The sequence below is a fragment of the Durotheca rogersii genome (genome assembly GCF_024521655.1).
Source record: "Durotheca rogersii strain YMJ 92031201 chromosome Unknown GGS23scaffold_3, whole genome shotgun sequence".
Classification (NCBI taxonomy): domain Eukaryota; kingdom Fungi; phylum Ascomycota; class Sordariomycetes; order Xylariales; family Xylariaceae; genus Durotheca; species Durotheca rogersii.
This window is the reverse complement of record NW_026251234.1, coordinates 1,731,605-1,753,009: the sequence shown is the minus strand read 5'-3', so window position 1 is coordinate 1,753,009 and position 21,405 is coordinate 1,731,605. Positions and strand designations below refer to the sequence as shown.

At 53.2% G+C, this 21,405-nt stretch overlaps 4 protein-coding genes across 4 annotated transcripts; 1 reads left to right on the top strand and 3 right to left on the bottom strand.

Moving 5' to 3' along the window:
* Positions 1-97: 97 nt before the first annotated feature.
* Positions 98-2,206, bottom strand: GGS23DRAFT_290885 (cytochrome P450 ClCP1). Its single transcript, XM_051512639.1, has 5 exons — positions 1,963-2,206; positions 1,677-1,889; positions 722-1,612; positions 488-654; positions 98-422 (listed from the first exon to the last, which is right to left on the bottom strand). The coding sequence occupies exons 1-5, from the start codon at positions 2,059-2,061 to the stop codon at positions 260-262; spliced, it is 1,533 nt and encodes a 510-aa protein (XP_051375531.1). The 5' UTR covers positions 2,062-2,206; the 3' UTR covers positions 98-259.
* A 4,756-nt stretch (positions 2,207-6,962) lies between these two features.
* On the top strand, positions 6,963-9,216 carry GGS23DRAFT_593554 (phenylalanine ammonia-lyase; the record flags this gene model as incomplete). Its single annotated transcript, XM_051518046.1, has 4 exons — positions 6,963-7,093; positions 7,153-7,259; positions 7,312-7,862; positions 7,930-9,216. 4 exons carry the CDS (start codon positions 6,963-6,965, stop codon positions 9,214-9,216), a joined length of 2,076 nt encoding a protein of 691 aa, XP_051375530.1.
* A 1,414-nt stretch (positions 9,217-10,630) lies between these two features.
* GGS23DRAFT_603039 (uncharacterized protein) lies at positions 10,631-11,966 on the bottom strand (the record flags this gene model as incomplete). The annotated part of the gene is made up of 4 exons (XM_051519422.1): positions 10,631-11,084; positions 11,143-11,260; positions 11,330-11,705; positions 11,769-11,966. 4 exons carry the CDS (start codon positions 11,964-11,966, stop codon positions 10,631-10,633), a joined length of 1,146 nt encoding a protein of 381 aa, XP_051375529.1.
* Positions 11,967-13,843: 1,877 nt separating this feature from the next.
* On the bottom strand, positions 13,844-14,634 carry GGS23DRAFT_593552 (uncharacterized protein; the record flags this gene model as incomplete). The annotated part of the gene is made up of 2 exons (XM_051518045.1): positions 13,844-14,125; positions 14,221-14,634. 2 exons carry the CDS (start codon positions 14,632-14,634, stop codon positions 13,844-13,846), a joined length of 696 nt encoding a protein of 231 aa, XP_051375528.1.
* Between the last annotated feature and the right edge of the window lie 6,771 nt (positions 14,635-21,405).

The following is a 21,405-nucleotide window of genomic DNA, read 5'->3' as shown; positions in this document are numbered from 1 at the left end:
TTCGGTTCCATACGTGGACTTCCATAAACAATCCACAACCTTCGAAGGGTTTGAAAATCAAGGTGAAATTATGAGATGATATCCATTTTAGTACCCACCATCGGAGATCTCTGCGTGATGTTATGAGTGGTAATGTAAAAAATCCGCCTTGTTACTTTAGAGTGCCCGACTGACGAGAAGTGAGGCCCTTGTGTACGTGTTCACTGTCTACCAGCGACAGCCTGTCCCAACCTACTGTGTCAAGGTTAAATCTTCAGTCTCACTTTGCGGTAACTGGTTTCATGTGAATATTGAGCGACGGCTTATCCCATAGGCTGTATGCCACCTGATCTTCCATCCAGCGGAAGCTATCCTCGCTGAGCTTCATGTCGAAGTTGAAGACGATCTTGGCCAGGATGAGGCGCATCTCAGCGTAGGCCAAACTAAGATGTGAAGTCAGAATACGTAGTGTTCGAGGTAGGTCGGGCGAAGTGCGTGCGGGACTTACTTGCGGCCGATGCAGTTTCGCGGCCCGAGGCTAAATGGCTGCATCGCGTCGAGCCGGTCGTTCTTGAACGCCGGATCGCCCATAAATCGTTCCGGCGAGAAGGAGAAAGGATCTTTCCAGAAACGTTCGTCGTGACTGACGGCGTACTGCCAGACTGCTACGATGGTCTGATGGAGAGTTTTGCTGTTAATACCCCCCGATAAGAGAGAGGAGACCATTTCGTAGAGAACTTACATCTTGCGGTACGAGCTTGCCTAGGATGTGCGCGCCGCCCTTTGGCGTTACTCGGGGCAAGCCGACGGGAACGGGAGGGTAGTGGCGAAGAGTCTCGTTTAGACAGGCTAACATATACGTCAACTTGCTGACCGACGTGAGAGTGATCTCTTCTTCCTTCCTGAACACGGAGCGGACTTCGTTGGCGAGTCTCTCGAGCTTGTCCGGGTGGGCTGTAAGTAAATAGATGGCGCCGCTGAGCAGCGTTGCGGTTGTCTCGCTCCCAGCAATGATAAGTACGTTCGAGTTTGCAGCCACCTGGGTAAAATCCAACATGTTCTCGTCCTTTTTCTTAATGAGACCCTCGATGAAATCTGGTCTCTCAAAGTCGAGTTCCATTCTCTGCTTCAGCTTCTCACGGACTAAGGACTGGTGGTCCGTCACAGCCGTCAAACCCATGCGTAGAACCCTCCGGATCAGGGGTCGGAGTCCCGCGTTCGCCAAGCCGTTCAAGACGCCCATTTGCCGTACCGAGAGGGCGATGATCTTCACCCAGGGATGGTAGTCGGACTTTTCGAGGCAGCCGAACGAGGAGCCGAAGCCCAGGTCTCCTATCACGTCGAAGGTCGTCCAGTTCAGCCATTCGCGCATGTTGAGAGCGGCCGCACCGTCGTCGCACCGTTCTTTGAGGCGCTCAATTAGTAAGTCCACATAGGACCCGATGATGGGTTCCTGGGCCTGCATCGACCGCTCGGAGAAACCGTGCGCTAGTTGGCGACGCAAGAAAGCGTGCTCCTCTCTCTTTGCGTTAATGATGCTCCTGGGGACGTTATCGATCACGCGGTAGAAGCCATCGTACTTGGGCAGATCCGGGGCGCCGCCGACACGATGACCGTAGATGTCCTTCCATGCCTACAGATGGTTATCAATGTCTCAACGCAAGTCGGGGGGGGAAGAGGCAGGTAGGTATAATCACCTGAGGGTCGCTGAAGGCAAGCTCATTGGGGCCGATCCGCACGACTGGCCCATACTGGGCATGCAAGTCTCTCATATAAAATATCAACTCGCCCCGCATCAGTCGGTACGCTTTCGGAATACGTGAGATCCGGTAGAGGAGCGGGCCCGGGTAGGATCGAAGAGGGTGTAGGAAGAGATAGTAGAATGCGCTGCCGACAAAGTAGACGGTTGCCTTCATACGCGCCATCAGTCGAGCCGCTCTTGTCGAGAGGGTTGAAGTCTCTCTGCTAGGGGAGCTAGCTTACCAGGGCGCAGCCTATCAAGGCCAAGTTGAGCGGGCTGCCCGTGTATAGCGGAGCCATATTGAAGTTGTAGGATGGGGTTGTTGTACGATGCGCTGCCATGCCCGGATAATATCAGGTTTACTTTTCAAAGCAACTGGCTTCCGTCGCAGCTTATATACGGTTGTCGATGGTTTTTATTCGTCCCCCACCCTCGCGCCTTCGTGGCCAGCCTGGGGTGGCGCTTCTCCGGCCACGAGAGTGCAACAAGGCAACCAGTGGATGAGCGGAGGGTCGGGCAGACTACAGCCGCGGACGATGGGGGATCAGTGCGTACATGATATTTACCGAGTCTGCGAGGATTCGGTTGCGCTCGTCCATGCATGTCATCGTCCGCGATACGGGTTCGAGACGTCATGGCGGGGAGGCAGAGCGTGGGAGAGATCCACGACACGTCCGACCATCCGAGACCGTTGCGACGCTGGCAGCAAGCTGAGGCCACCCCAAGGCCGCGTGGCCGTTTTTATCCCAGGCGGATTCGGAGAGGCGATCTCCCATGCACAAAATCGCCAGGTGATGCGTGGGTGTAGGGGCTTCGAGGCCAACACGGGGTTCGGGACATATCGATGAATGCCGTCGAGGGCCGAGCCGCCCTACGGATCTACGAAGCGGGACTATTAGTCTCGGCAATTAGAATGCCCCTTTTGTAAGCTGCTGAAGAACTAGGCTTGCTAACCCATCGGTGCTTAGGCCAGACCCTTCGAGACTGCTTCGCGAGGGAATAGCGGTCTGATTAAAAACTTCCGAGGATTCCGGCATCCATAACAGTGCCGGGTCCGGGCCCCGGATGCCACGCCGGCATCTTCCCGCCCCTAATCCCTAATCCCTAGTCATTCCCGCCGCAGGCCCCCTACGCAGTACGTCACGGAACGGGGCTTAGGAGACCAGCCATGTGAAGGAGAAGGAAATCGGGGATGGCGAGGTCACGATTCTGACAGAGTGGTGGGTCGCCGGACTTGAGCAATATTATCCCGATGCAATTGGGGATGGAGAGCGTCGTAAACAAGAAAGATCAACACCTACACATACCTAAATCAAGAGAGAAAAGAGGTCTTGCCGTGCAGCGACGAAACCGCGAGCCTCTGTGGTAGAAGGCATAAATAGCACCGTCGCGTCTCTTCCCTATACGAGCATTGAGCATCGTCGCAAACTTGCACCGGCATCTCGGAAACGCGGTTTTGCATCGTCGGCGGTTCAAGAATCCTGCTGTTTTGATTCTGAGTGCATTGCCTACCACCCCCCTGGCGGGGTCTATTTATACCGGGTGCTGCATCTCCCTCGCGGTCGTAGGTAATATCCGGCACTTTACTGTATTGACGAAGACTCCCCTGGCGCGACTGTGCCAAAGCCTATAGGATATTCTATGAGTATATAAGGATATTCTACATATACGACGGTGTGATATTGCCCGGATACGTCGGTGGGCTCTCACCAATGAATAATGCTCGCCCTCTCCTCTCGGCCCCTTCGCACGCCCACATATCCAGCTACCTACGTGTTGTTTTGGCGGTGGGAGTCGACGGTGCACGCACATCCCTAATACCGGTACACGTGCGTGCATAAATACCTCATAGACATGCTAGTATCCATGGCCATATTTTCTGCTTTTCAATACTTCCGTGTGTTTCCTCATCTGGGAACTACCTACATACTCAGGGGGACATAGTCATACGCGTTCGCTACACACAATCATCCCATCTCGCGGGCTCCGCGCGACGAGGCCTAGACTTGAGATGGGTCTGGTTACCCTGTGCCGTGCCGCCCCTAGAGCCCCCTCCCACCCCCTCCCCAGCACATATTAGCCAACCGGAGCGTGGGTTATGCCCACCTTGGGCCTCCGTCCCAGCGCACTTCAGGTACCTAACCCACCACCCAAGCACCTGAAATAGTAGCAATGCCACAACCGATGAGGAGCCGGCACTTCTTACGCGTACACAATTCCACGCAGTGCACTAGAGGTTCCGCGACAAGCTGTCCTATCAGTCTCACCATTCCGCCATTGTCTGTCCATTACAGATTAACCCACGTGCCTAACGTAGGCGTGTTCGATTTGGCATCTGGTATGAAGAGACCGCTAATATCGCAGCCGTAGTGGGAGCTTTCTCACTTGTCAACATTTGGTAGACCTTCACGGCGCTAATCACTTGGTTGTGCTTTGCTCCCACGCTTGAGTACTGATGTAGGTTACTTGGAGTCTAATCGATGCGTTCCGAGCTGGCCATAGTGTATTATACTCCTGCTGTCGCTTGCCACGTACACTACGTTCTTCCGCTGTCTCTCGAGCCACGAAACCGCATCTGACAAATGAGACGGTAATTGTGTGTCTAGACTGGCGTAGATTTCAGCTATGATTACGCGGTACTACGGTTGCACTTTCGTCTTCAGTCGATCATACGAGAAAACTGGCTATTCTCTCAACATCAACTCATACCTGAGGCATGGGTGGGCTAGATAAGTGGTAATGGTAGTGTAGTTACCGCCGCACGGTTCAAGGAGCCATTCAGAGTTCAGAGTGTGGGGGCTACCAAGAATCTCGAATCAAGGTAAGTCCCTGTTAATAATACTTGAAGTGAGGCTGCGATTGAGTCCGAGTTGAGGGCATCGGAGATTCCACCATTGCGATATCCGTACATGGGGCCCAGGTCGGGAGCAGAGTTCTCTATTGGAGGTGCCTAGTTGCTGGAGAGATTCCCTGGATTCTCCTAGGTAACTGTTACGTGGGCCTACGCCGCTGGTGGCTCTTTAGCCAAGAGCTACTCCTACCTAGCTTGTCTTTTCTTTCTTCTAGTTAGCGAGTCAGCCGCCATCCCCCCCCGGTAAACCGACAATCGACGCATTGCTCAGAACTAGCCACGTGACAATATCGACCGCCGGCCAGAGAAAGCGCCAGGGAAGTAGGCAATTGAATACTCTGACCACAAAAAGAAACACTCACTCCCGGGAACTACCGTTCAACTAGTGGAAGATCTGCAGTACCAAGCAGAAACACGAGAGAGGCTAACGATTGAGTGGCTAGGAGATAAGAGAGGTAAGCAAGGCGAAGACCAATTGTACCTATTTTACACAGAGTAGTTTGAGTACTGGGTGGAGAGGAGAGGGGGTTGTATCTAATGAGACAACTGAGTAGAATCTGGGCGGAGGGGAGCTGATAAATCCAGCTTCGCAGTATACCGAAAAAGAAAGAAAAAGGAAAGGAAAATGGATAAGAAGAAAAAAAAGAAACAATGTGAAAGCCTGCTGGTCAATAAGAGAGCGAATCAACACCCATCGCCTCTATTCGCTCTTCCGCCCCCCCCCACCGCGGAACCTTGGCACAGTGAGCGGCATGACGTTGCTGCTTTTTAGCACGCGTTTCTTCCTCTTCCAGAAAAGAAGCATGTGCTGATATTACCAGCACCCAGGCTACGGAAGCGGGGTGTCATGCGTCCGGAGCAATATGCTACCGGGTTTACAGCCGCTGTCAGGACTGTATTGATAAAAAGACATGGGGTTCGACCCAGGGATGTCAGGGACGCAGCTATATTCCGAAGGTGTTCCTGTATGCCGTCCGCCACGTCGAGGGTATCTTGACCATAGGATCTCTCAGTCGAGCGTCGAAGATACGACGGTAGGATTTGCAAGCGGTATACCGTAAACAGGGTAGTAAGCCGGGATTCGGGGAACAGGTGCCGGGGTCTTGGTGGAGGGGAATACCGCCCGCTTATAGGCAGGTATCTAAGATATATGGGTGGGTAGCTCTCTACACGTACGTGTAATGGCATCCGGCGGATATACCTTATATATACCTAAGGTGCGTACCTACATACCTATCTATAAGAGACCTACTTGGGTCGCAGACGGGTCGGTGTAAAGAGGCGAGGATGCATGTCGGTATACACGCACGCATTCATGCTTCACGTGGCTAAAAGCGGCCATCCCTGCTCAAGCATCTCGTCTCGGAACGCCATACCAGGCATGCGTTTGTCAGTAAATCGCGCTCGCTGTGTTCCTCCATCTACCTACATACCCGTAGCATTCGATGCCTCCGCCCCGCCAACCGCGACAGAGCCAGCGAGTTATCTCCCCGTATTATAGGTATACTGCATACAGGCATCTTCCACGTACATATGCAATGAGGCCCTCTAGTTAAACAATTCGTCAACGCCCCGGCACTTGTCGAGGATCCCGTCGCGTCGGGCCTCATTCTTCACCCCCTATCTTCCTATAACAACAGCTGATTGTCATGCTGCCGAATGCAAGCTCCCCATGTAGTATCACAACCCCCCAACGACATCATCGAACGTGCCAGTCTCCCAATCCAGCCAACCGTTCGAGTTTGGGCAGGATAACGTCAGACCCGCGAGACTTCTCGACTCACCACGCCCGATGGCTGCATCGGGTTTAACTTCCTCGACGACGCCTTTGAGCCGCCCATCGTGACTTGGACTTGCATATATTATTGAGTTGCGTGCCGCTCGGCCATCCTTGACGCCCATTCAACGCCATCCATGCACGATGATTGCCGCACAGCTCTATGCCTGATCCCCGGACCCCAGCATCATAGCTTCTCACCGGCTCTGGGAGGCGCTGTACCGGGGTTGGAATATCGACCACGTTCGGCCTATTGGGTCGACGAGGGGGAGGGTGTACGGGGAGGGTGCATGTGCGCTGAAAATATTGGTCCTAGCAACCCTCGTCTCGGGGCATATCCGAGCCTATTGGACCTCCTTTTCCTCAGCATGTGCTTGACCCTCCCGGAATATAAATCATCATGCCCGAGTCGGTGACCTTCCAGCGCCGTCTAGCCGTGCGGAGGATGACTGACACGACGAATTTTCGAGTAAAGCGTACGTGGCTGGGTGCGTTGATGATCCTGTTGGTAGAGCATCGAAATACTCGCTAAGGAGAAGGATATACTCGCCTATCCCTAGTCTTCAATAACGCGATCGCTCCTCGATTGAAATCCCTCGTCATCAGACTCCAAGATGGGAAATCATCTTTCTCATACCACCCAGCTCTACCAATCATGGGACCTATTGCAGACCCGCAAGCGGGCTGGTGAATACGTGCTGACTGGCGACCAACTCCACGCTGTGGAAGTTGTCGCCACCGCATTGTAAGTTTATACGCCTAGCTTGATACCTTCGTTCAACGGCTAATGAAGAAGATGTTTAGTCACGGAGGTGTACCGAAAATCTCGCGAGACCCTGCAATCTTAAAAGGTCTTCAGGACAGCGTGGATGTCCTGTACGAACACCTTGCCAAAGGGCACCCTATTTATGGTGTGTGCTTCTCGGGTCTCTGTTAAGAATGCGAGATACTAACTGGCGGGAGGCGTCAACGCGGGCCCCGGAGCGGGTGCGCGCAACTCAACTACCGATGCCGTAGCCCTGCAGTCCTCTCTAATGCAAATGACGCAAACTGGCATTCTCTCACGCTCCCCCGATGGCTCGATGACCGGTCATTCCATGCCATCCCCATGGGTTCGAGGAGCGATAGTGGCCAGATGCAATTCCATCCTGCGCGGCCACTCTGCCATCACGTTGCCTGTCGTGGAGGCCATGCTGGCCTTGCTCCAGCACAACATCAATCCTGTAGTCCCCTTGCGCGGCTCTGTCTCGAGCTCGGGTGATCTCATGCCGTTCTCTTACATTGCAGGCACCATAGAGGGAAACCCGGACATTCTTGTTGAGAGAAATGGAAGGGTCCTCCCGGCACCCCAAGCGCTGAAAGAGGCTGGGCTGCAACCGATAAAGCTGGGTCCTAAAGAAGGACTCGGCCTGGTGAATGGGACAGCGATGTCTGTTGCAGTCAGCGCCATAGTAATTACCCAGGCACATCTCTTGGCCTTACTTACGCAAGTGCTTACCGCGATGGCTGTCGAGGTGAGTTTCGGCAAGACGACGACCCGCCTCGAAAAGGGATATGGGGCTAATAGACTACGAAACGCAGGCACTGCACGGTAGCCGTGAAAGTTTTAACCAATTCACAGCTCAAGCACGCCCACACTTGAGTCAAGCCGAAGTGACTGCCAACATCAACTACTTCCTAGAAGAATCCCGCCTCGTCCGCGACGATCCCCGGGCCAAGAATTGCCCTGCCGGATATCTAATACAGGATCGCTACTCCATACGAAGCGCGCCGCAATGGATCGGCCCGCAGCTTGATGATCTGAATCTAGCAGACCAGCAAATCAACACCGAGCTCAACTCAACATGCGATAACCCACTCATCGATGTCTCGACGCGAAGTATCCACTACGGCTGCAACTTCCAGGCATCCTGCCTGACATCCGCCATGGAGAAGGTTCGGTTATCCCTACAGATGTTCGGCAGGCTTCTCTTCTCGCAGTTATCCGAGATGATCGATCCAAACTTGAGCCAAGGCTTGCCAGCTAACCTGACCGCGGACGATCCAAGCACATCCTTTACCATGAAGGGGGTCGAGGTCAACATGGCCGCCTATATGGCTGAGTTGTCGTACTATGCCAGTCCCATGAGCCCGTTCGTGCAGGCAGCTGAGATGCACAACCAGTCGGTGAACTCGATGGCATTAGCGTCCGCTCGCATGAGTATGCACGCTACCGAAATTTTGACTCTAATGACGGCGACACATCTGTACGCCGTGTGCCAGGCGCTGGACCTTAGGGCGTTGCATATGGAATTCTTGAGGAACGTCACAGAAGCGATCGCATCAGTCACGAAGAAGCTATTCTCGAGCACCGTAAAGCCCCAAGAGCTCCAAGCTCTTCTCATGGCGCTCGAGTCACATATGTTCCCGGCATGGTCCGCCACAGGCAGCAAGGATCCCGTCGACCGCTGCGCCGCGCTGGCGAGCACGGCCTTGCCCATCGTCATCAATCACGTGAGGGGTCTTGTTACGGATGTGGCCCAGTGGAAGGATGAGGCCACTAGAGCGGCCTTCGCCACGTGGCGGAGGACGTTTGACGCCTTTTGCGCCGAGCCGCACACGCCTAAGGTCCTGGGCAAGGGGGCTCGGGTTCTGTACCAATTCGTCCGTGGGGAGCTCGGCGTGCCGTTCCACCAGGGCTTCATCGAGCACCCCACGATCCGGTGCGAGAAGCTGCACGGCCGGCCGAAGAAGACGATAGGCAGCTGGATCTCCCTCATCCACGACGCCATCGAGAACGGCTCCTTGTACCACCCGCTGATGACTCTGATCGGGAAGGGTTTGAAGGAACCGCTGAACGACAGCCCACCCCCGCACAAGAAGGGGTAAACGTCACGCAAATCGACACACAAACGGCAAGGTCTAAAGCGGAGTTACGTATGGAAATAAATATTCGGGATGGCAGAAGGGCAACGGTCGCCTCCCCCCCGTGCCGGCGCTTCCAGCGATGATCTTTTCTTTAGGCATTCTCATCGTCGACATGAGGTTTTAATTCAGAACGGAGAAAGGGGGAACTCGGTAGTCTTTTCGGGTTTCCAGCAGCGAGGACTCGTTGGTGTCCGGGTGTCTGAAGATGCAGACCAACGAATTGTATTTCTAAATGGTTTCGGGTAACTATTCCCCCTATTGCGATGAACACTCGACTTGTAGCGATGGTAAGTAAGATACGGAAGGGCAAAAATCAAAGAGAAGGGCGGTACAATAGCATACTTTAGTGTAATTAATTGTAGCGATCTAGGGAGGATTTTTGTTCGCGCTATGATCCCTCAACTGGAAAGAAGGAAAGTGGATGTTTATCGACCTTCCGATATAATCAGCCCCCTTAAGTACTAGAACCAAACCGACGAGTCACCAATGCTGAGTAAGACGTATCTTGCGCACAACGGTCGCCTATACTCCAGATCTGAGAGTCCATTTTATAAACACAAGGGTTACGGGGGCATGTCGTTGGACATCTCCATGGTGAGAGTCCTACTAGGGGTAGCGTATAATTTAGAGGGTATCAGGCTTTCAGCACCACAGTCTTACGTAGCTACAATTACACCCAGGTTCGTGTAGCACTACGAACACCCGCAGCACAGCGGTGTTCTTCTAGCTGGTTTTCCTTTCTCTCCATAAAGGTTAGTAACGAGCAGGAATACGTATTTGAGTTTACTTTTCATTTTATAGATTATTATAAAACCCTCTAGGACTGGTAAGGCTTGTTAGGGCCTTGGCGTTCCCGCAGCGAAATATGTTGCCTGGAACCTCCGTATGTATATCTACAACTAGGAATTGTAAACGTTGACACTTTGTCACGTAAGAGAGCCACCTATGCCTAGCTCTCTACTTCTTCACTGGTTACTCGCTTACCTAACATAGCTCCCAGCTCCCTATCGTGTATATATAGGTAGCTCGCATCTTCTTTGTCCATTTCCTTCCTAGTTAGCAAGTCAGTCAATTCAACCTCTTCATCCCATCTTCCCTTGCTCCCACAGAAGAACAACCTCAGTCCTTACGTAGCTCTCCCGATCTACGTAATACACTTTTAATTGATAAAATAGAATGTTATCATTTCCATCCTCTTCTGCGAACGGTACGACAACTCAGAGTTAGACGGAAGACTCAATCCGGATCTGCCAGAAATCGAAAGTTTAAGACGTCTATTTTCCAGCCAAACACCTCAATGTAGTAACCCTCAAACTCCGCATGTGTCGTTAAACCATTACTGTACTTCAGCAGATTTCTTTTCTCCTCAGACGAACTAAGCCCTATTAACCTCGCTCTCATTCATGAGCACACCCGAGGCATGTTCCCGCATGCCAATTGTTGGTCCCGAACTGGCTATTATAATATTGTCCTTGGATATCCGGGGCGCATCGTTGAGAGGTATCTCATCCTCTTCTCCGCAGTAAGCCGGCTCTCCTCCGCTGAACGGGGGTCGTCTATCTCCCCTCGAGAAGCTCTTGTCTCCGGGGCCGGAGTGGCCTCTGGTGCGAACCCTCTTGATGGAGTCCCAGGTGCCCCACGATAAGAGAGTGCGGGCGTTTCTGTGGACGCTGCGAAAGAGAATGACGGACGCAGGGAGGTCGGCGATGAGTTCTGCCAAATTCCTCTCTACGATCGAGGAGAGGTGTACTTTGGACAGAGCCCAGCTGGTATCCGGATCGTGTAGGTCGCGGGCAAATGTAACGCGGATAATTGATGAGGTGAAGACTCTATAGCAGGTGCGGATTCCGTAAGTGACAAGTAAACGGGAGGGCAAGGGGCACACACAATAAGCCTGACCCGGTTAATCCGATCAGAATATACTTCTTGCCGCGACTTATCTGCAGTCTTCCAAACAAGTATATCGGCGATAGGGCGTAGAACAGATCAATCACGCTGTTAATAGCTAAATCCCCAGGTATCAGCCCATCCACGACGGCCCCCCTAATGATATACAGAGAATCAAGGGGCTGACCAGTAAACGCGATTATAATCGTGACCAGGGTATCGTCGCAGAAGACTTCTCCAGCTATGTCGGGTTCCCAGAGCTTCCGCAGCGGCCTCGCTTGAAGACCCCAGAAGGTTCCCTCGCAGATGCTCCCTATTGTGCTCACGCTGATAAGCCCGTAGAGGGCCCACTCAATTCGCCGGTGGACGTCGCGGATGAGGGCTAGGATGAAAAAGCAGATGGAGAGCTTCACGGCCCAGAGAGAAATGATGACGCAGATGGTAGTGTAATGGCCCAGCCGTCGGAGAGTGAGCACTTGGTCTCTAGTGAGAAATTGCAGATGGCGTCCGAACCCCTCGTACACCGACTGGATGTCGAAGACGTTGGCAGTCAGGTTGAAGGCCTGGGGTTGTAATTATTAGTGCGTCCGTCGGACAACCGAGCCCCTCCCCGAACACCGACTAACCAGGGTTATAATAATAAAATAGTCGGCTGCCCGGAGATCCATTTTATTCAGGAGCTTCGCCGCAATCCGCGAGGTTGTAGACAGCAGGACGAGGACGGTAAACACTATAGAGAGGATAAACACCTTCCGTCCCCTCTCTTCGTCAACCAGATCGGGATCAAACGGGATGAATCCATTGGAAATGTCGGTTTGCGTCATGCGGAACTGCTACGAGAAAGAATAAAGAGTGCTTCCAAGGTAAAGCCCCCTGTCTTTCCGACGTAATAGCCGCTAGATATTGGCGTGTTAATGAGAGGGATCGTGCCAGGGGGGGTGGCAATTGGTGGATGGATGACGGCTAATAGCATCGGAATCCCCTCATGGTATAATGGGTGTGAAGAGGAGCGGTTAGAATGACCGTTATACTAATGATAGGCATATGAGCCCTTGTGACCCTCTATCTGTGCCGAGAATCGAAACGAAGCGGAAATGAAACCGATCTGGACGTAACGGTGATAGGGAGTCGGCTGGGTTTAGACACGAAATGGTGTAAGCTCAGTCGATGAACCACATGTGAAAGAATAGAGAGACCCATATATGCTTTATAGAGGAAGACTTTTCTTTTTGGATCGTCAATATTCTCTTGTGTGGCTCCAACCTATCTAGATGGAGGGGCATTGGAGCGCTTGGTGTTGACTTGACGCAACCCCGCCCACCCTTTTCTGTAGGTCGAATATTGACGGATCAATGCAGCCCTGTTTCCACTGGACAGTTATTTAAGAAACCAAAGGCCCCGAGTAGAGGCTCATTATGTAGCTCTATCTGCCCTCCGTTATTAAAGTGCTCCAGCTCAGTTCAGCTACTCGCCGCTTCCCGACGACATAGGTACCTACTGTGAAGACGATGGAGAACTGGGCGGCTCCCTCTCTCAATCCTCTCCATCTAGAGACCTTGGTCGGCCTCGATGCTACCCAGCCAGGCTCACTGCCGATGCAACCCAACGGCAAAGGTGACAGAGAGTTTTATTGGGTTCATATAGTACGATCGAGCGGGTGATGAGAATGTCGACGCGCATCCCGCTGCAGACGGGTACCTATGGGTGGCAGACATTAGAGTAGCTTCCCCGGTCAGCCGGCAAAGGATGAGAATGCGCTCTCACCTCACCCTCATTCTGGTTGGTATTACGGGCGACATAGCCTGTGCTCCTTGTTCACTCGAAGGAGTACCCGTCCTACCTACGACGTATGCACGTATGCCGATCTATACCTACACGATCAAAAGCCGCAGATCGCGTAAAACTACATACTTGTTATCTAGTCAAAAAGCCCCCGCAGGCACTCTGGCCGTATTAGTTTCCTAGAGGAAAAGGGCGTGATGTTTTCACGAGGACACGGCTCCGTAGGGTCAGTTGAGGCAGTAGCCATTTCACCACCACTCTGCTGCTTAAAAAACACTCATAATGTCAGGTACTCACATTTTCACTCCATAGTAGCATATATTAGTATGTTCATGCCACTTGGAACTGCCATGGAACTGTCTAGACCGTCGACGAACAGAAGGGGGAGGATAGTAGGCACCTATAAAGAGACGACCGGAAGAAATCCGATAGGTCCATAACCTAGCTAGGTACCCCCTAAAGATGCTAGCCAATATGCGACGGTTGTAAGCCGAGATGGTCGTCTCCAGCTCCGCCCTAGGGTCCAAAGAACGATTGCCTCGGCTCTCCGACTGTAAATTGAGCGAATCGACCACCATTCTAACCTGAACAGCTCTTGAATCTGTGTTCGGGACCTCGCCCGCCTCCCCCTCGAGTATCCGATACGACAGGAGAGATCTCGCCCTATTCTGAATTACCCCCACACCTGAAGGTACCCAGACATAAGCTTACGCGGGACACTCGAAACAAATCATGACTTATTTCTTCAACTGGCCCGTGTGTTTATTAGGTACTAAGCGGACTAACATAGGCGACGCGAAGATATACCTAGCGAGACGTCCTGACCCTTCCGTATGCGTCACGTGAAAGCGTAGACGCCCACGCCCCTGTTTCAATGCGTGCGCTTATACCTACGCCGCGGGCCTCCGGAGCGACACCACTACATCTTAGCCGCTCCGCGCCTCGGGGGCTGCGGGTTCTCTCGCTCCCACTTCTCCCTGAGGGCCTTGGCGCGCTCCGACCGCTGGACGAGCCCGTGGTACAGGGCGGGGAAGCCGCCGCCGAGGGTGCGGATGTCGACGGGCCGGCCCGTCCGGACGTCGACGTACGTGACTGTGCAGCGGCCCTGGGCGACGACGGCCTGCTGCTTGAGCGAGAAGAGCACGCTCTCGCCGACGCACCGCGTCGGCTCGACGCTGTCCTCGCGGTAGGCGGAGATCAGCTACCGAGGGAGAGGGGGGGTTCCGTCCCTTGCCGTCAGCCGGGTCGCGAGCGCAAGAAAGGGGGGGGTGGGGGGATGAGGCCGGCGATACCAACCGCGTCGGGATACCGCACCTGCCGCCGCAGCGCCAGCTCCTGCTTCCCCAAGACGGGGATGACGGTCCGGGCTTTCATCATCCCGTCGAATTCCTCCTCGGCGAGGAACTCGTCGTAGCTCTCGATGCTGCGCCAGATGCACGACCCCAGGAAGTGCGCGTACTGCGAGTACATGACGTGGTTGTAAGGGTCCTGGTGCTCGGCCCAGTGGACCCCGTGCTCCACCATAGTGCTGGGCTCGAACCCCATCGCCTCGAGGACCGAGAGCGCGCGGCCCCGGAGCGCCGCGTACGGGTCGGTATCGGGGTGGGGGCTCGGGGCGCCAGTACGCGAGTACGGTGAATGGTACGACGATTCGGCTAGGCGAGACGATCTCGGGGTGGAGCTATTACGTTTGGCCGGATCTCCCGTCATGGTCGCGGACAAGGGACGAGTTGTCGGGTTGCTGGTGCGAGCAGATTGACTTATAGGCTTAGTGGGCTGTCTTCTTAAGCACAAGGCGAAGAAACACAACGGCGGGGACCCCGTAATTCTGGCGGGCCTTCTAAGATAGAGAGATGAAGATGAAAAGCAGCATAAGAAGAAGGAAAGGATGCGTTTGCTGCATGTAAGTCAGCTGGAACCTGGGAGGTTATTCAGGCAGGCATTGGTTCGCTTTAAATACCTACCTGGCCTACTAATAAGTCGCGCAGCCAGTCTGGGATCACCAATTATCAGTCGTCGTCGTCATCATCCGTAATCCCTTCCTTTCTCCGCCCACTCCGAAAGCTATAGCCAAGGCAGTGGCAAGCGATGTTTGCTTTTGGGAGGGCAAGGGTGTCACTTGGGTCATGATGGTGGGCTGCACAAGAGTCTGTTCTAGAACGAAAGGGGGTCAGAGACGGCGGCTCAATTCCCCGAGAAGCTATTCACACCTATCTAGAGGACCTGCATGGGGGAGCATCCATGAGCGCTGTCTGTCCTACAAGAATAGAATAGAATAGACCGGCAGGCCATTGACGACTTTAGTACTGGTTGTTGCCTTCTCAGTGGAAGACTTAATTTGTTGCTGTAGACATTTAGGTGGTAAGGAGGACTTCTGACTGCTTTGCTTATATCGCCTTTTGCCACTATGTCTCAAGCTAGTGTCTTCCGCACGTTACCAGGTTAAGATAGTACGGATTTTTTTACGTGGACGGATATCTGTTATGATGTAAAGGACATAATATCCAAGCGGCTTGTCCGATTACTCCGTACCTGGATAAGCATATAACAGTCCTTGTGTTCTGACCAATGCTGATGACAGTAGACCGATCTGGAACGGCGGTTAAGAAGCACAAGGCGAGCCACAACGCTCAGAAAGAAAACCGCCGGAACAGACATTTGACTACGATAAACTGAGTGGTTATGGTGCATCTTGGGCGCCCGAATGACTACTGGTGTAGACCAATTATTCCCTTCAGCTTTTCTGCTCATAGCGGACGGGAGCTCGGAATGGGGCCCGGCCAAACTCTAGATTGGTTGGGAAACGGGAAGATCCGTAAGACAACTAGGTGATGCAAACAACCCTTACGAAGTCTCAGAGGACCTCAAAAATGGCAACGGGGTCGGTGAACTGGGACGAAGCAAGATCTGGGGTAGCCTCAAGGCTACAAAAGCCGCTGCAGATGTAGTTTGCTCGGGCTTGCGCCGGCTTATGTGAGCCTTGGGAGAAACTGTCTGGTTCGAGCGACAGCCTTGGGAAAACATGACAGTCTCTTCACTGTCTCCCCAAATCTACGCTCCGGGAAGGTGAAGCATTAGGGATTGAGCCAGAGTGGACTAAAAGGTAAAAACGGCATTCGGCTCGAGGAGTTTCCCCGAGCTGTAGGAGCAAAACAAGATGGTACTGGCGCAGTCTAATATTGTTCAACTAACTCTTAAGTCGGACTAACTGTAGGTTAGGCCTTATCTCCGTCCCAACTGTAGGGTGGGAAGAGCAGGGCGAATATTAATACCGCATTATACGCGATTGACTTGAGACTATTACGTATTACATACCTCGGGTGATAGGTCTAAAGTACTATAGTGAGAACCTCGGCAAGGCTCTGCCCGTGGATTGGATTGGACACGTCTTTGTTTTTAGTTGCGCGTGCCTCTCGTCTCTTTGCGCTCCCCGGCCTACAGCCCGTATTTTCAACTGCGCTTATCCCTCCGTATGGGCACTGTTTCGACCTCGATCCGGACCATATGCAGGATAGCTTTGACTGCGGCGAGCGTCGGTGTCAGCGTTAGCGAGCCCCGCTCAGAGCGAGTAACTTTAGGTTCTATTGATATCAATCTAGGTTTGTCACTTCGCTAAATACCTGCTGAGCCGAGCTGCTTTCAGGCGGATTCCTCCCTCCCTCCCTCATTGGTAATTTATCAAGCTATAATATCGATAATATGCACTTTCTTCCTCGCCCTCCACTTTGTCGGACCTTGCGGTCGGTCCCTCCTCGTGGCCGGGCCGTCGCAAGACGTTCGGCAGCCTTTCGCAGGGCTCCAGCTATTTCCTCCGAATGCTATCCGCTCTTCCTCTCCTAGGGCATTTGTATTGACCTCGATGCTGGCACTGGGTAATGCTTAGCAGGTCGCCGCTGCGATCTCCGACCGGAGATGAGTTTGATTCTCTCGTACCGGGGTTGGCCATATTGGATTGTTAGTATGGGATAGTAACAGCTGATGTACTTACAGCATTCATGACACTTGGCCATGACCGTGTGACTATTTCATTTCACAGAGAATAATGCATGCAACTTTAAGCTCTCCCCTAGCTGACACCACTACAACTAACGTCGTCTCTGAAAGACATGGACGAGAGAAGAAGTGGAACCGATTTGTGGATGTCATCATAACCTAACTAGCTTTGTTCTTCGTTATCTATCTTGATCCCTCAACCTACTTACGCGGACCACGGTGATTACCCCTGACTCACCCCCGGCAGCAACGACGTCAAGGGTCGAGAAGCAATCTGTGGGACTCGGAGGCAGTCCTGCATGTTGTAATTGCAGACTGCGGAAAGGGTAGAATCTGTTCTCCTACACAGCTGAGGTTGGTGACAGCACCGCACGGCTTATAAGTCAACCGCTCTTAACTATGTAGCAATATTGTGCCCTATCTATGCATCTTACAGTCCACCCCTTGTCCCGTTTTTAAAATGTAGGCAGCTATCCGGGCTCCTTATACATAGGGTAATAGCGTACTCGGCTAGCACATTCCATGTTACGGTTCCGATGCCCATATCTGACGGCTTAATAGCCGGGGGCAACTTAGAAATCTCCCTTCCTTGTCTTCCTCGGCAAAAACCTGCCCTTATAGGTACCTTAGGCTAGGTAGTTCAGGGATGGGGGGTCTGTATCTGCTGGGGGTCTTGATGTGACGGTAACTATCATCAATTGCTGAAGGTCCTCTAGAGGTCTCCCTCTCCCTTTCTACGATATTTGTAGCCCGGGTAGAGGGTCGGTGGGTCTACGAAGTGAACGAAGACGACTTGGGTAGATTAGCAACTGGGGCAGAACTTGTCCTGGTTGTGTTCCTTTCTCTCCACCGTATGGGGACTCGACCACGTCGTTAATTTCTATCCTCGGTTCTACTAATTCCGTCACGTGTCGGCTCTTTGGCGCGTAACATACTACGTAGGATAAGTAGGGCCTCCCATTGGGGCACTCTCCACGGATTGTTGGCTTGCGACATCTCTGCTTGTTGAAACACTAAAGCTACCGAGTTGGGTTAGGGGGGTTTTTTTTTGCGGCGTGTGCGTTTTGGCAGAGGCCGATCTCGCCAGGGCATTCGTGTCTTCTGAACGACTAGCTCCCTCTGGTTGGTGATGGGAACCCACCCATCTTCGAGGACGGATAGAGGGGTATTGCGTGTTATCGATGACGTGGGATTAGCCAATGCCGGGATGATGTAGTAACTGACCGGAGATGACGGTCATATAGATGGCGCGTAAGATATAGGAGTGTCCGGCTCCCGCAACTGGGAGCACTCATAGGTGTATGATGTTGATGGAGGAGAGACCCCTTTTCTGGAGAAGCATCGCATCGGCCAGGCCCACAATTTATCCGTCTTATACCATACCTTACGTAGGCACATAGTATATGCACCGGCCGGTATTAGGTGGGTGCTTATGTATATGCTAATAATGTTCTTATGCACAATTGCCGGGTAGTGAAGGCTAAAGCGCCCAGACTAGAACCCCTGTCGCCAGCCCCGCCCGGATACGGACCTGAGATTGGCTGTCGACGTGAGCCAAGGCTATACCTACCTTTAACCTTGAGGGTACATGGCAGGGGTACATGATCGGGTACGTGATAGGGAGGTACTTGGCCGGGTACATGGCCAGAACCAGGGCTCACCTCTTGTATGCACACACCTGAGCGCCTCAGGGCAGGTACCTGACCCAAGGATCCCAAGGTACCTACAGTGCAGGACCTGCGATTGGCACGCCCGCTTCCAGCCCATCTGGATGAAACCGATGCGAAACCACAGGCAAAGCACGGTAATTCTGCCAGAACAAAACCGCTGGGTCTTGCATGCTTGCTTCACATTCCGCATTCCGCATTTCTAATTACGGACCACAGCCGTCCTCGGGTCTTGTTGCGAAGAGAGTGCTCTGCGGAGCGGCCGGCGTCATAATCGAACCATTTGGCTCGACCCAGCAACGGCTTTCCCCGCCCATTCCGAAGACTTGTCCCGGCACCGAGGACACACGACGCCTTGTGTCTGACAGCGCAGGTCTTCCGTTCCCCCCCTCCCCTCCTTATCTGCGCCCGAGTGACCCAGGGGACAGACGTGGTGTGGACATACTGATGCCGCCGGGCCTTGCTGAGATCTGGATCTCCTTAGAGATACATACCTACCTGGGCAGCCACGCATCCGGCCTGTCCAATCCAGTGGGGGATCTACGTCTGAAACTTGGCATCTTCTTGGAACGGCTGGGGTAAAAGAAGCCATCGTCGACGTAGGAGAGGTGAATATGCGTATCCTTAAGCCTGATAGTACTAGCCTCAACCGGCCTCGCGTGGTACATCTCGGTCGCGAGAGCCTACCTATATATACTCTGCTTGCGTAAGGAGGTTGTCCCGACGGCGGCGTTCCTCGAGTACGGCCGATAAGGTCACGACTGTACCTTCATCCCTCGTTGGCTATGTTGCGCTGCGGTCAGCGACTCGCGCTCCCGCTGCGCTTCGTCAAGTAAGCGCTCCTCACGTCGATTACCTAGGTGGCATTGCGTGGCATGGCGAGACACCAATCAGGCAGACTAATGCGTCGTCCATGTCCTGGGTCGTGGCGCGCGTGAGGCTTGCAGGCGGGGAAAGGTGCCAGGCAGCCCACCAGTGCGGGAGTTGAGAGGTGCCAGGACCGAAAAGAGGAAGTGTGGCTGCCCGTCGTCCCACGCCGATAGGTTACCGAGCTGAGGTGTCGCTGCGGCTGCGGCTGCGCGGCATCTAAGGTAAGACGCATGCCGCTAGATCAAGATGCCTCGATTTCACGGATGGAGACATGTTGGACGTTATTGTGTGCGTCAGGCGATATGCGGACGAGAAAGGCTCCAATTCTAGATCGTCGCATCATGCTATCCAGTACCACGCCCTGTGGCGACGGATGCGATGTACGGCTGCTGTAATGCCTGTCATATCACACCGCCAACGCATACTCGACGAAGCATCCTCGCAGTTCCCGCTCGTGATTGGGTTACCCACGTCCGAGAGGGTGTCGAGGCAAAAGCCCAGAACTGCTAGGCCCGAGATATGAGTAATGAGTAACTAGACATATCTTGGGTAGGGAGGCCCTGGGAGAGGCGAATAGGAATACTCAGCACGTTTGACGCTCTGCTGTGACGGGGTCTCTACCTGATTATGTTGATAAGACACCGGGTAGGTAGGTTATCCTACTACGTATTCATAGAGAGAGAAATGGTGGGATTCTCTGGACGATCTCGCCCCCTAAAAAGGGGGTGCTGTGGCATACCTGCATACCTACCTGTCTACCTACCTACTTATGCAGGTAGGTGCCTACACAATAGGTAGGCTGCTACCTCTTATGGCTTCGAGAAGAGAAGGGCGTGTTCCAGACGGAGCGAAGAACGAGAAAAACAAAACCAAAGTATGCACGCATTCCTGTGGTTCCCGTCTCTATGAGCACATACCTAAGCCTAACCTTAGGTTACGTACCTCCCACCTGCGAGGTGTACTTATGTGGTACCCATATGGTAGAGGCGAATGACTGATATATACCTGCCTGTGTGGACCTTTGGTGGGGTCTTCCATCAGGGGGTTACCCAACGTCGTGCCGTGGTACTAAGCTAGGTAGCAATTCGTTCGTTCCTGCAGAAATCACCCGTCTTTTCTTTTCTTTTCTTTTTCTTTGCAACCTCCTGCGTAATACTCATATGTGATCAACGCCCACTTGCAGGCCACCTGCCTAATTGCTAGTCGTTAATATCGCTGTAGGAGGAAGAGGCAATCTGGACATCTCTCCGCTCGCGGCCAACCCGTCTACCTATACTCTCCTCCCACACTTACTACCCACTGCGCCTATCCACGCATAACGGTATGCATTCTGGGAAGGGCAGAGATGTGCATGCTTCGGGCCAAAGTGGCCGTGACGGTCCGTTTCATGCTGCGAAGAGGAAAACAAGAAACAACGCGCCCGATTTGGAAGCTGCTGGGCTCGCGCTCAAAAACCTGGGGAAGCTGGGATGGGCCTAACGTGGGCACTCTGATTCTGAGGCGTTACCAGCGACGAGGCGGTCTGATGGGAATGCCAGGGTTTGCGCAGGGACCCCGGCTTGAGGTTTTAATTAAATACCTACATACGTAAATACGTGCGTCCTTCCATATAGCACGTTGGAATCCGGGGTCGGAGACCGCATCCTGCCGAGATTGATGGGAGATGGGCAGGACGAGGCCAATGGGCGATCACAGCCAGGGCGACCATATCACATTTGACCCTAGCGGCTACCTACCTACCTAACCCAGTACCTAAGCTACTGCGAATCTACTCCAGGTAGTGCATACCTAAAGCAGGTGTGTAGGTATGTACTCTGTGTCGGCATTATGAGTAGGCATTCGTTACGTACCTGCGTATTTCGTCCCTAAGGGGCACCTACCTGGGTACCTACCTATTCAGGTATGTTAAACCCTTATCTATACCTACATACGACCGGCCAAGAATTCATTC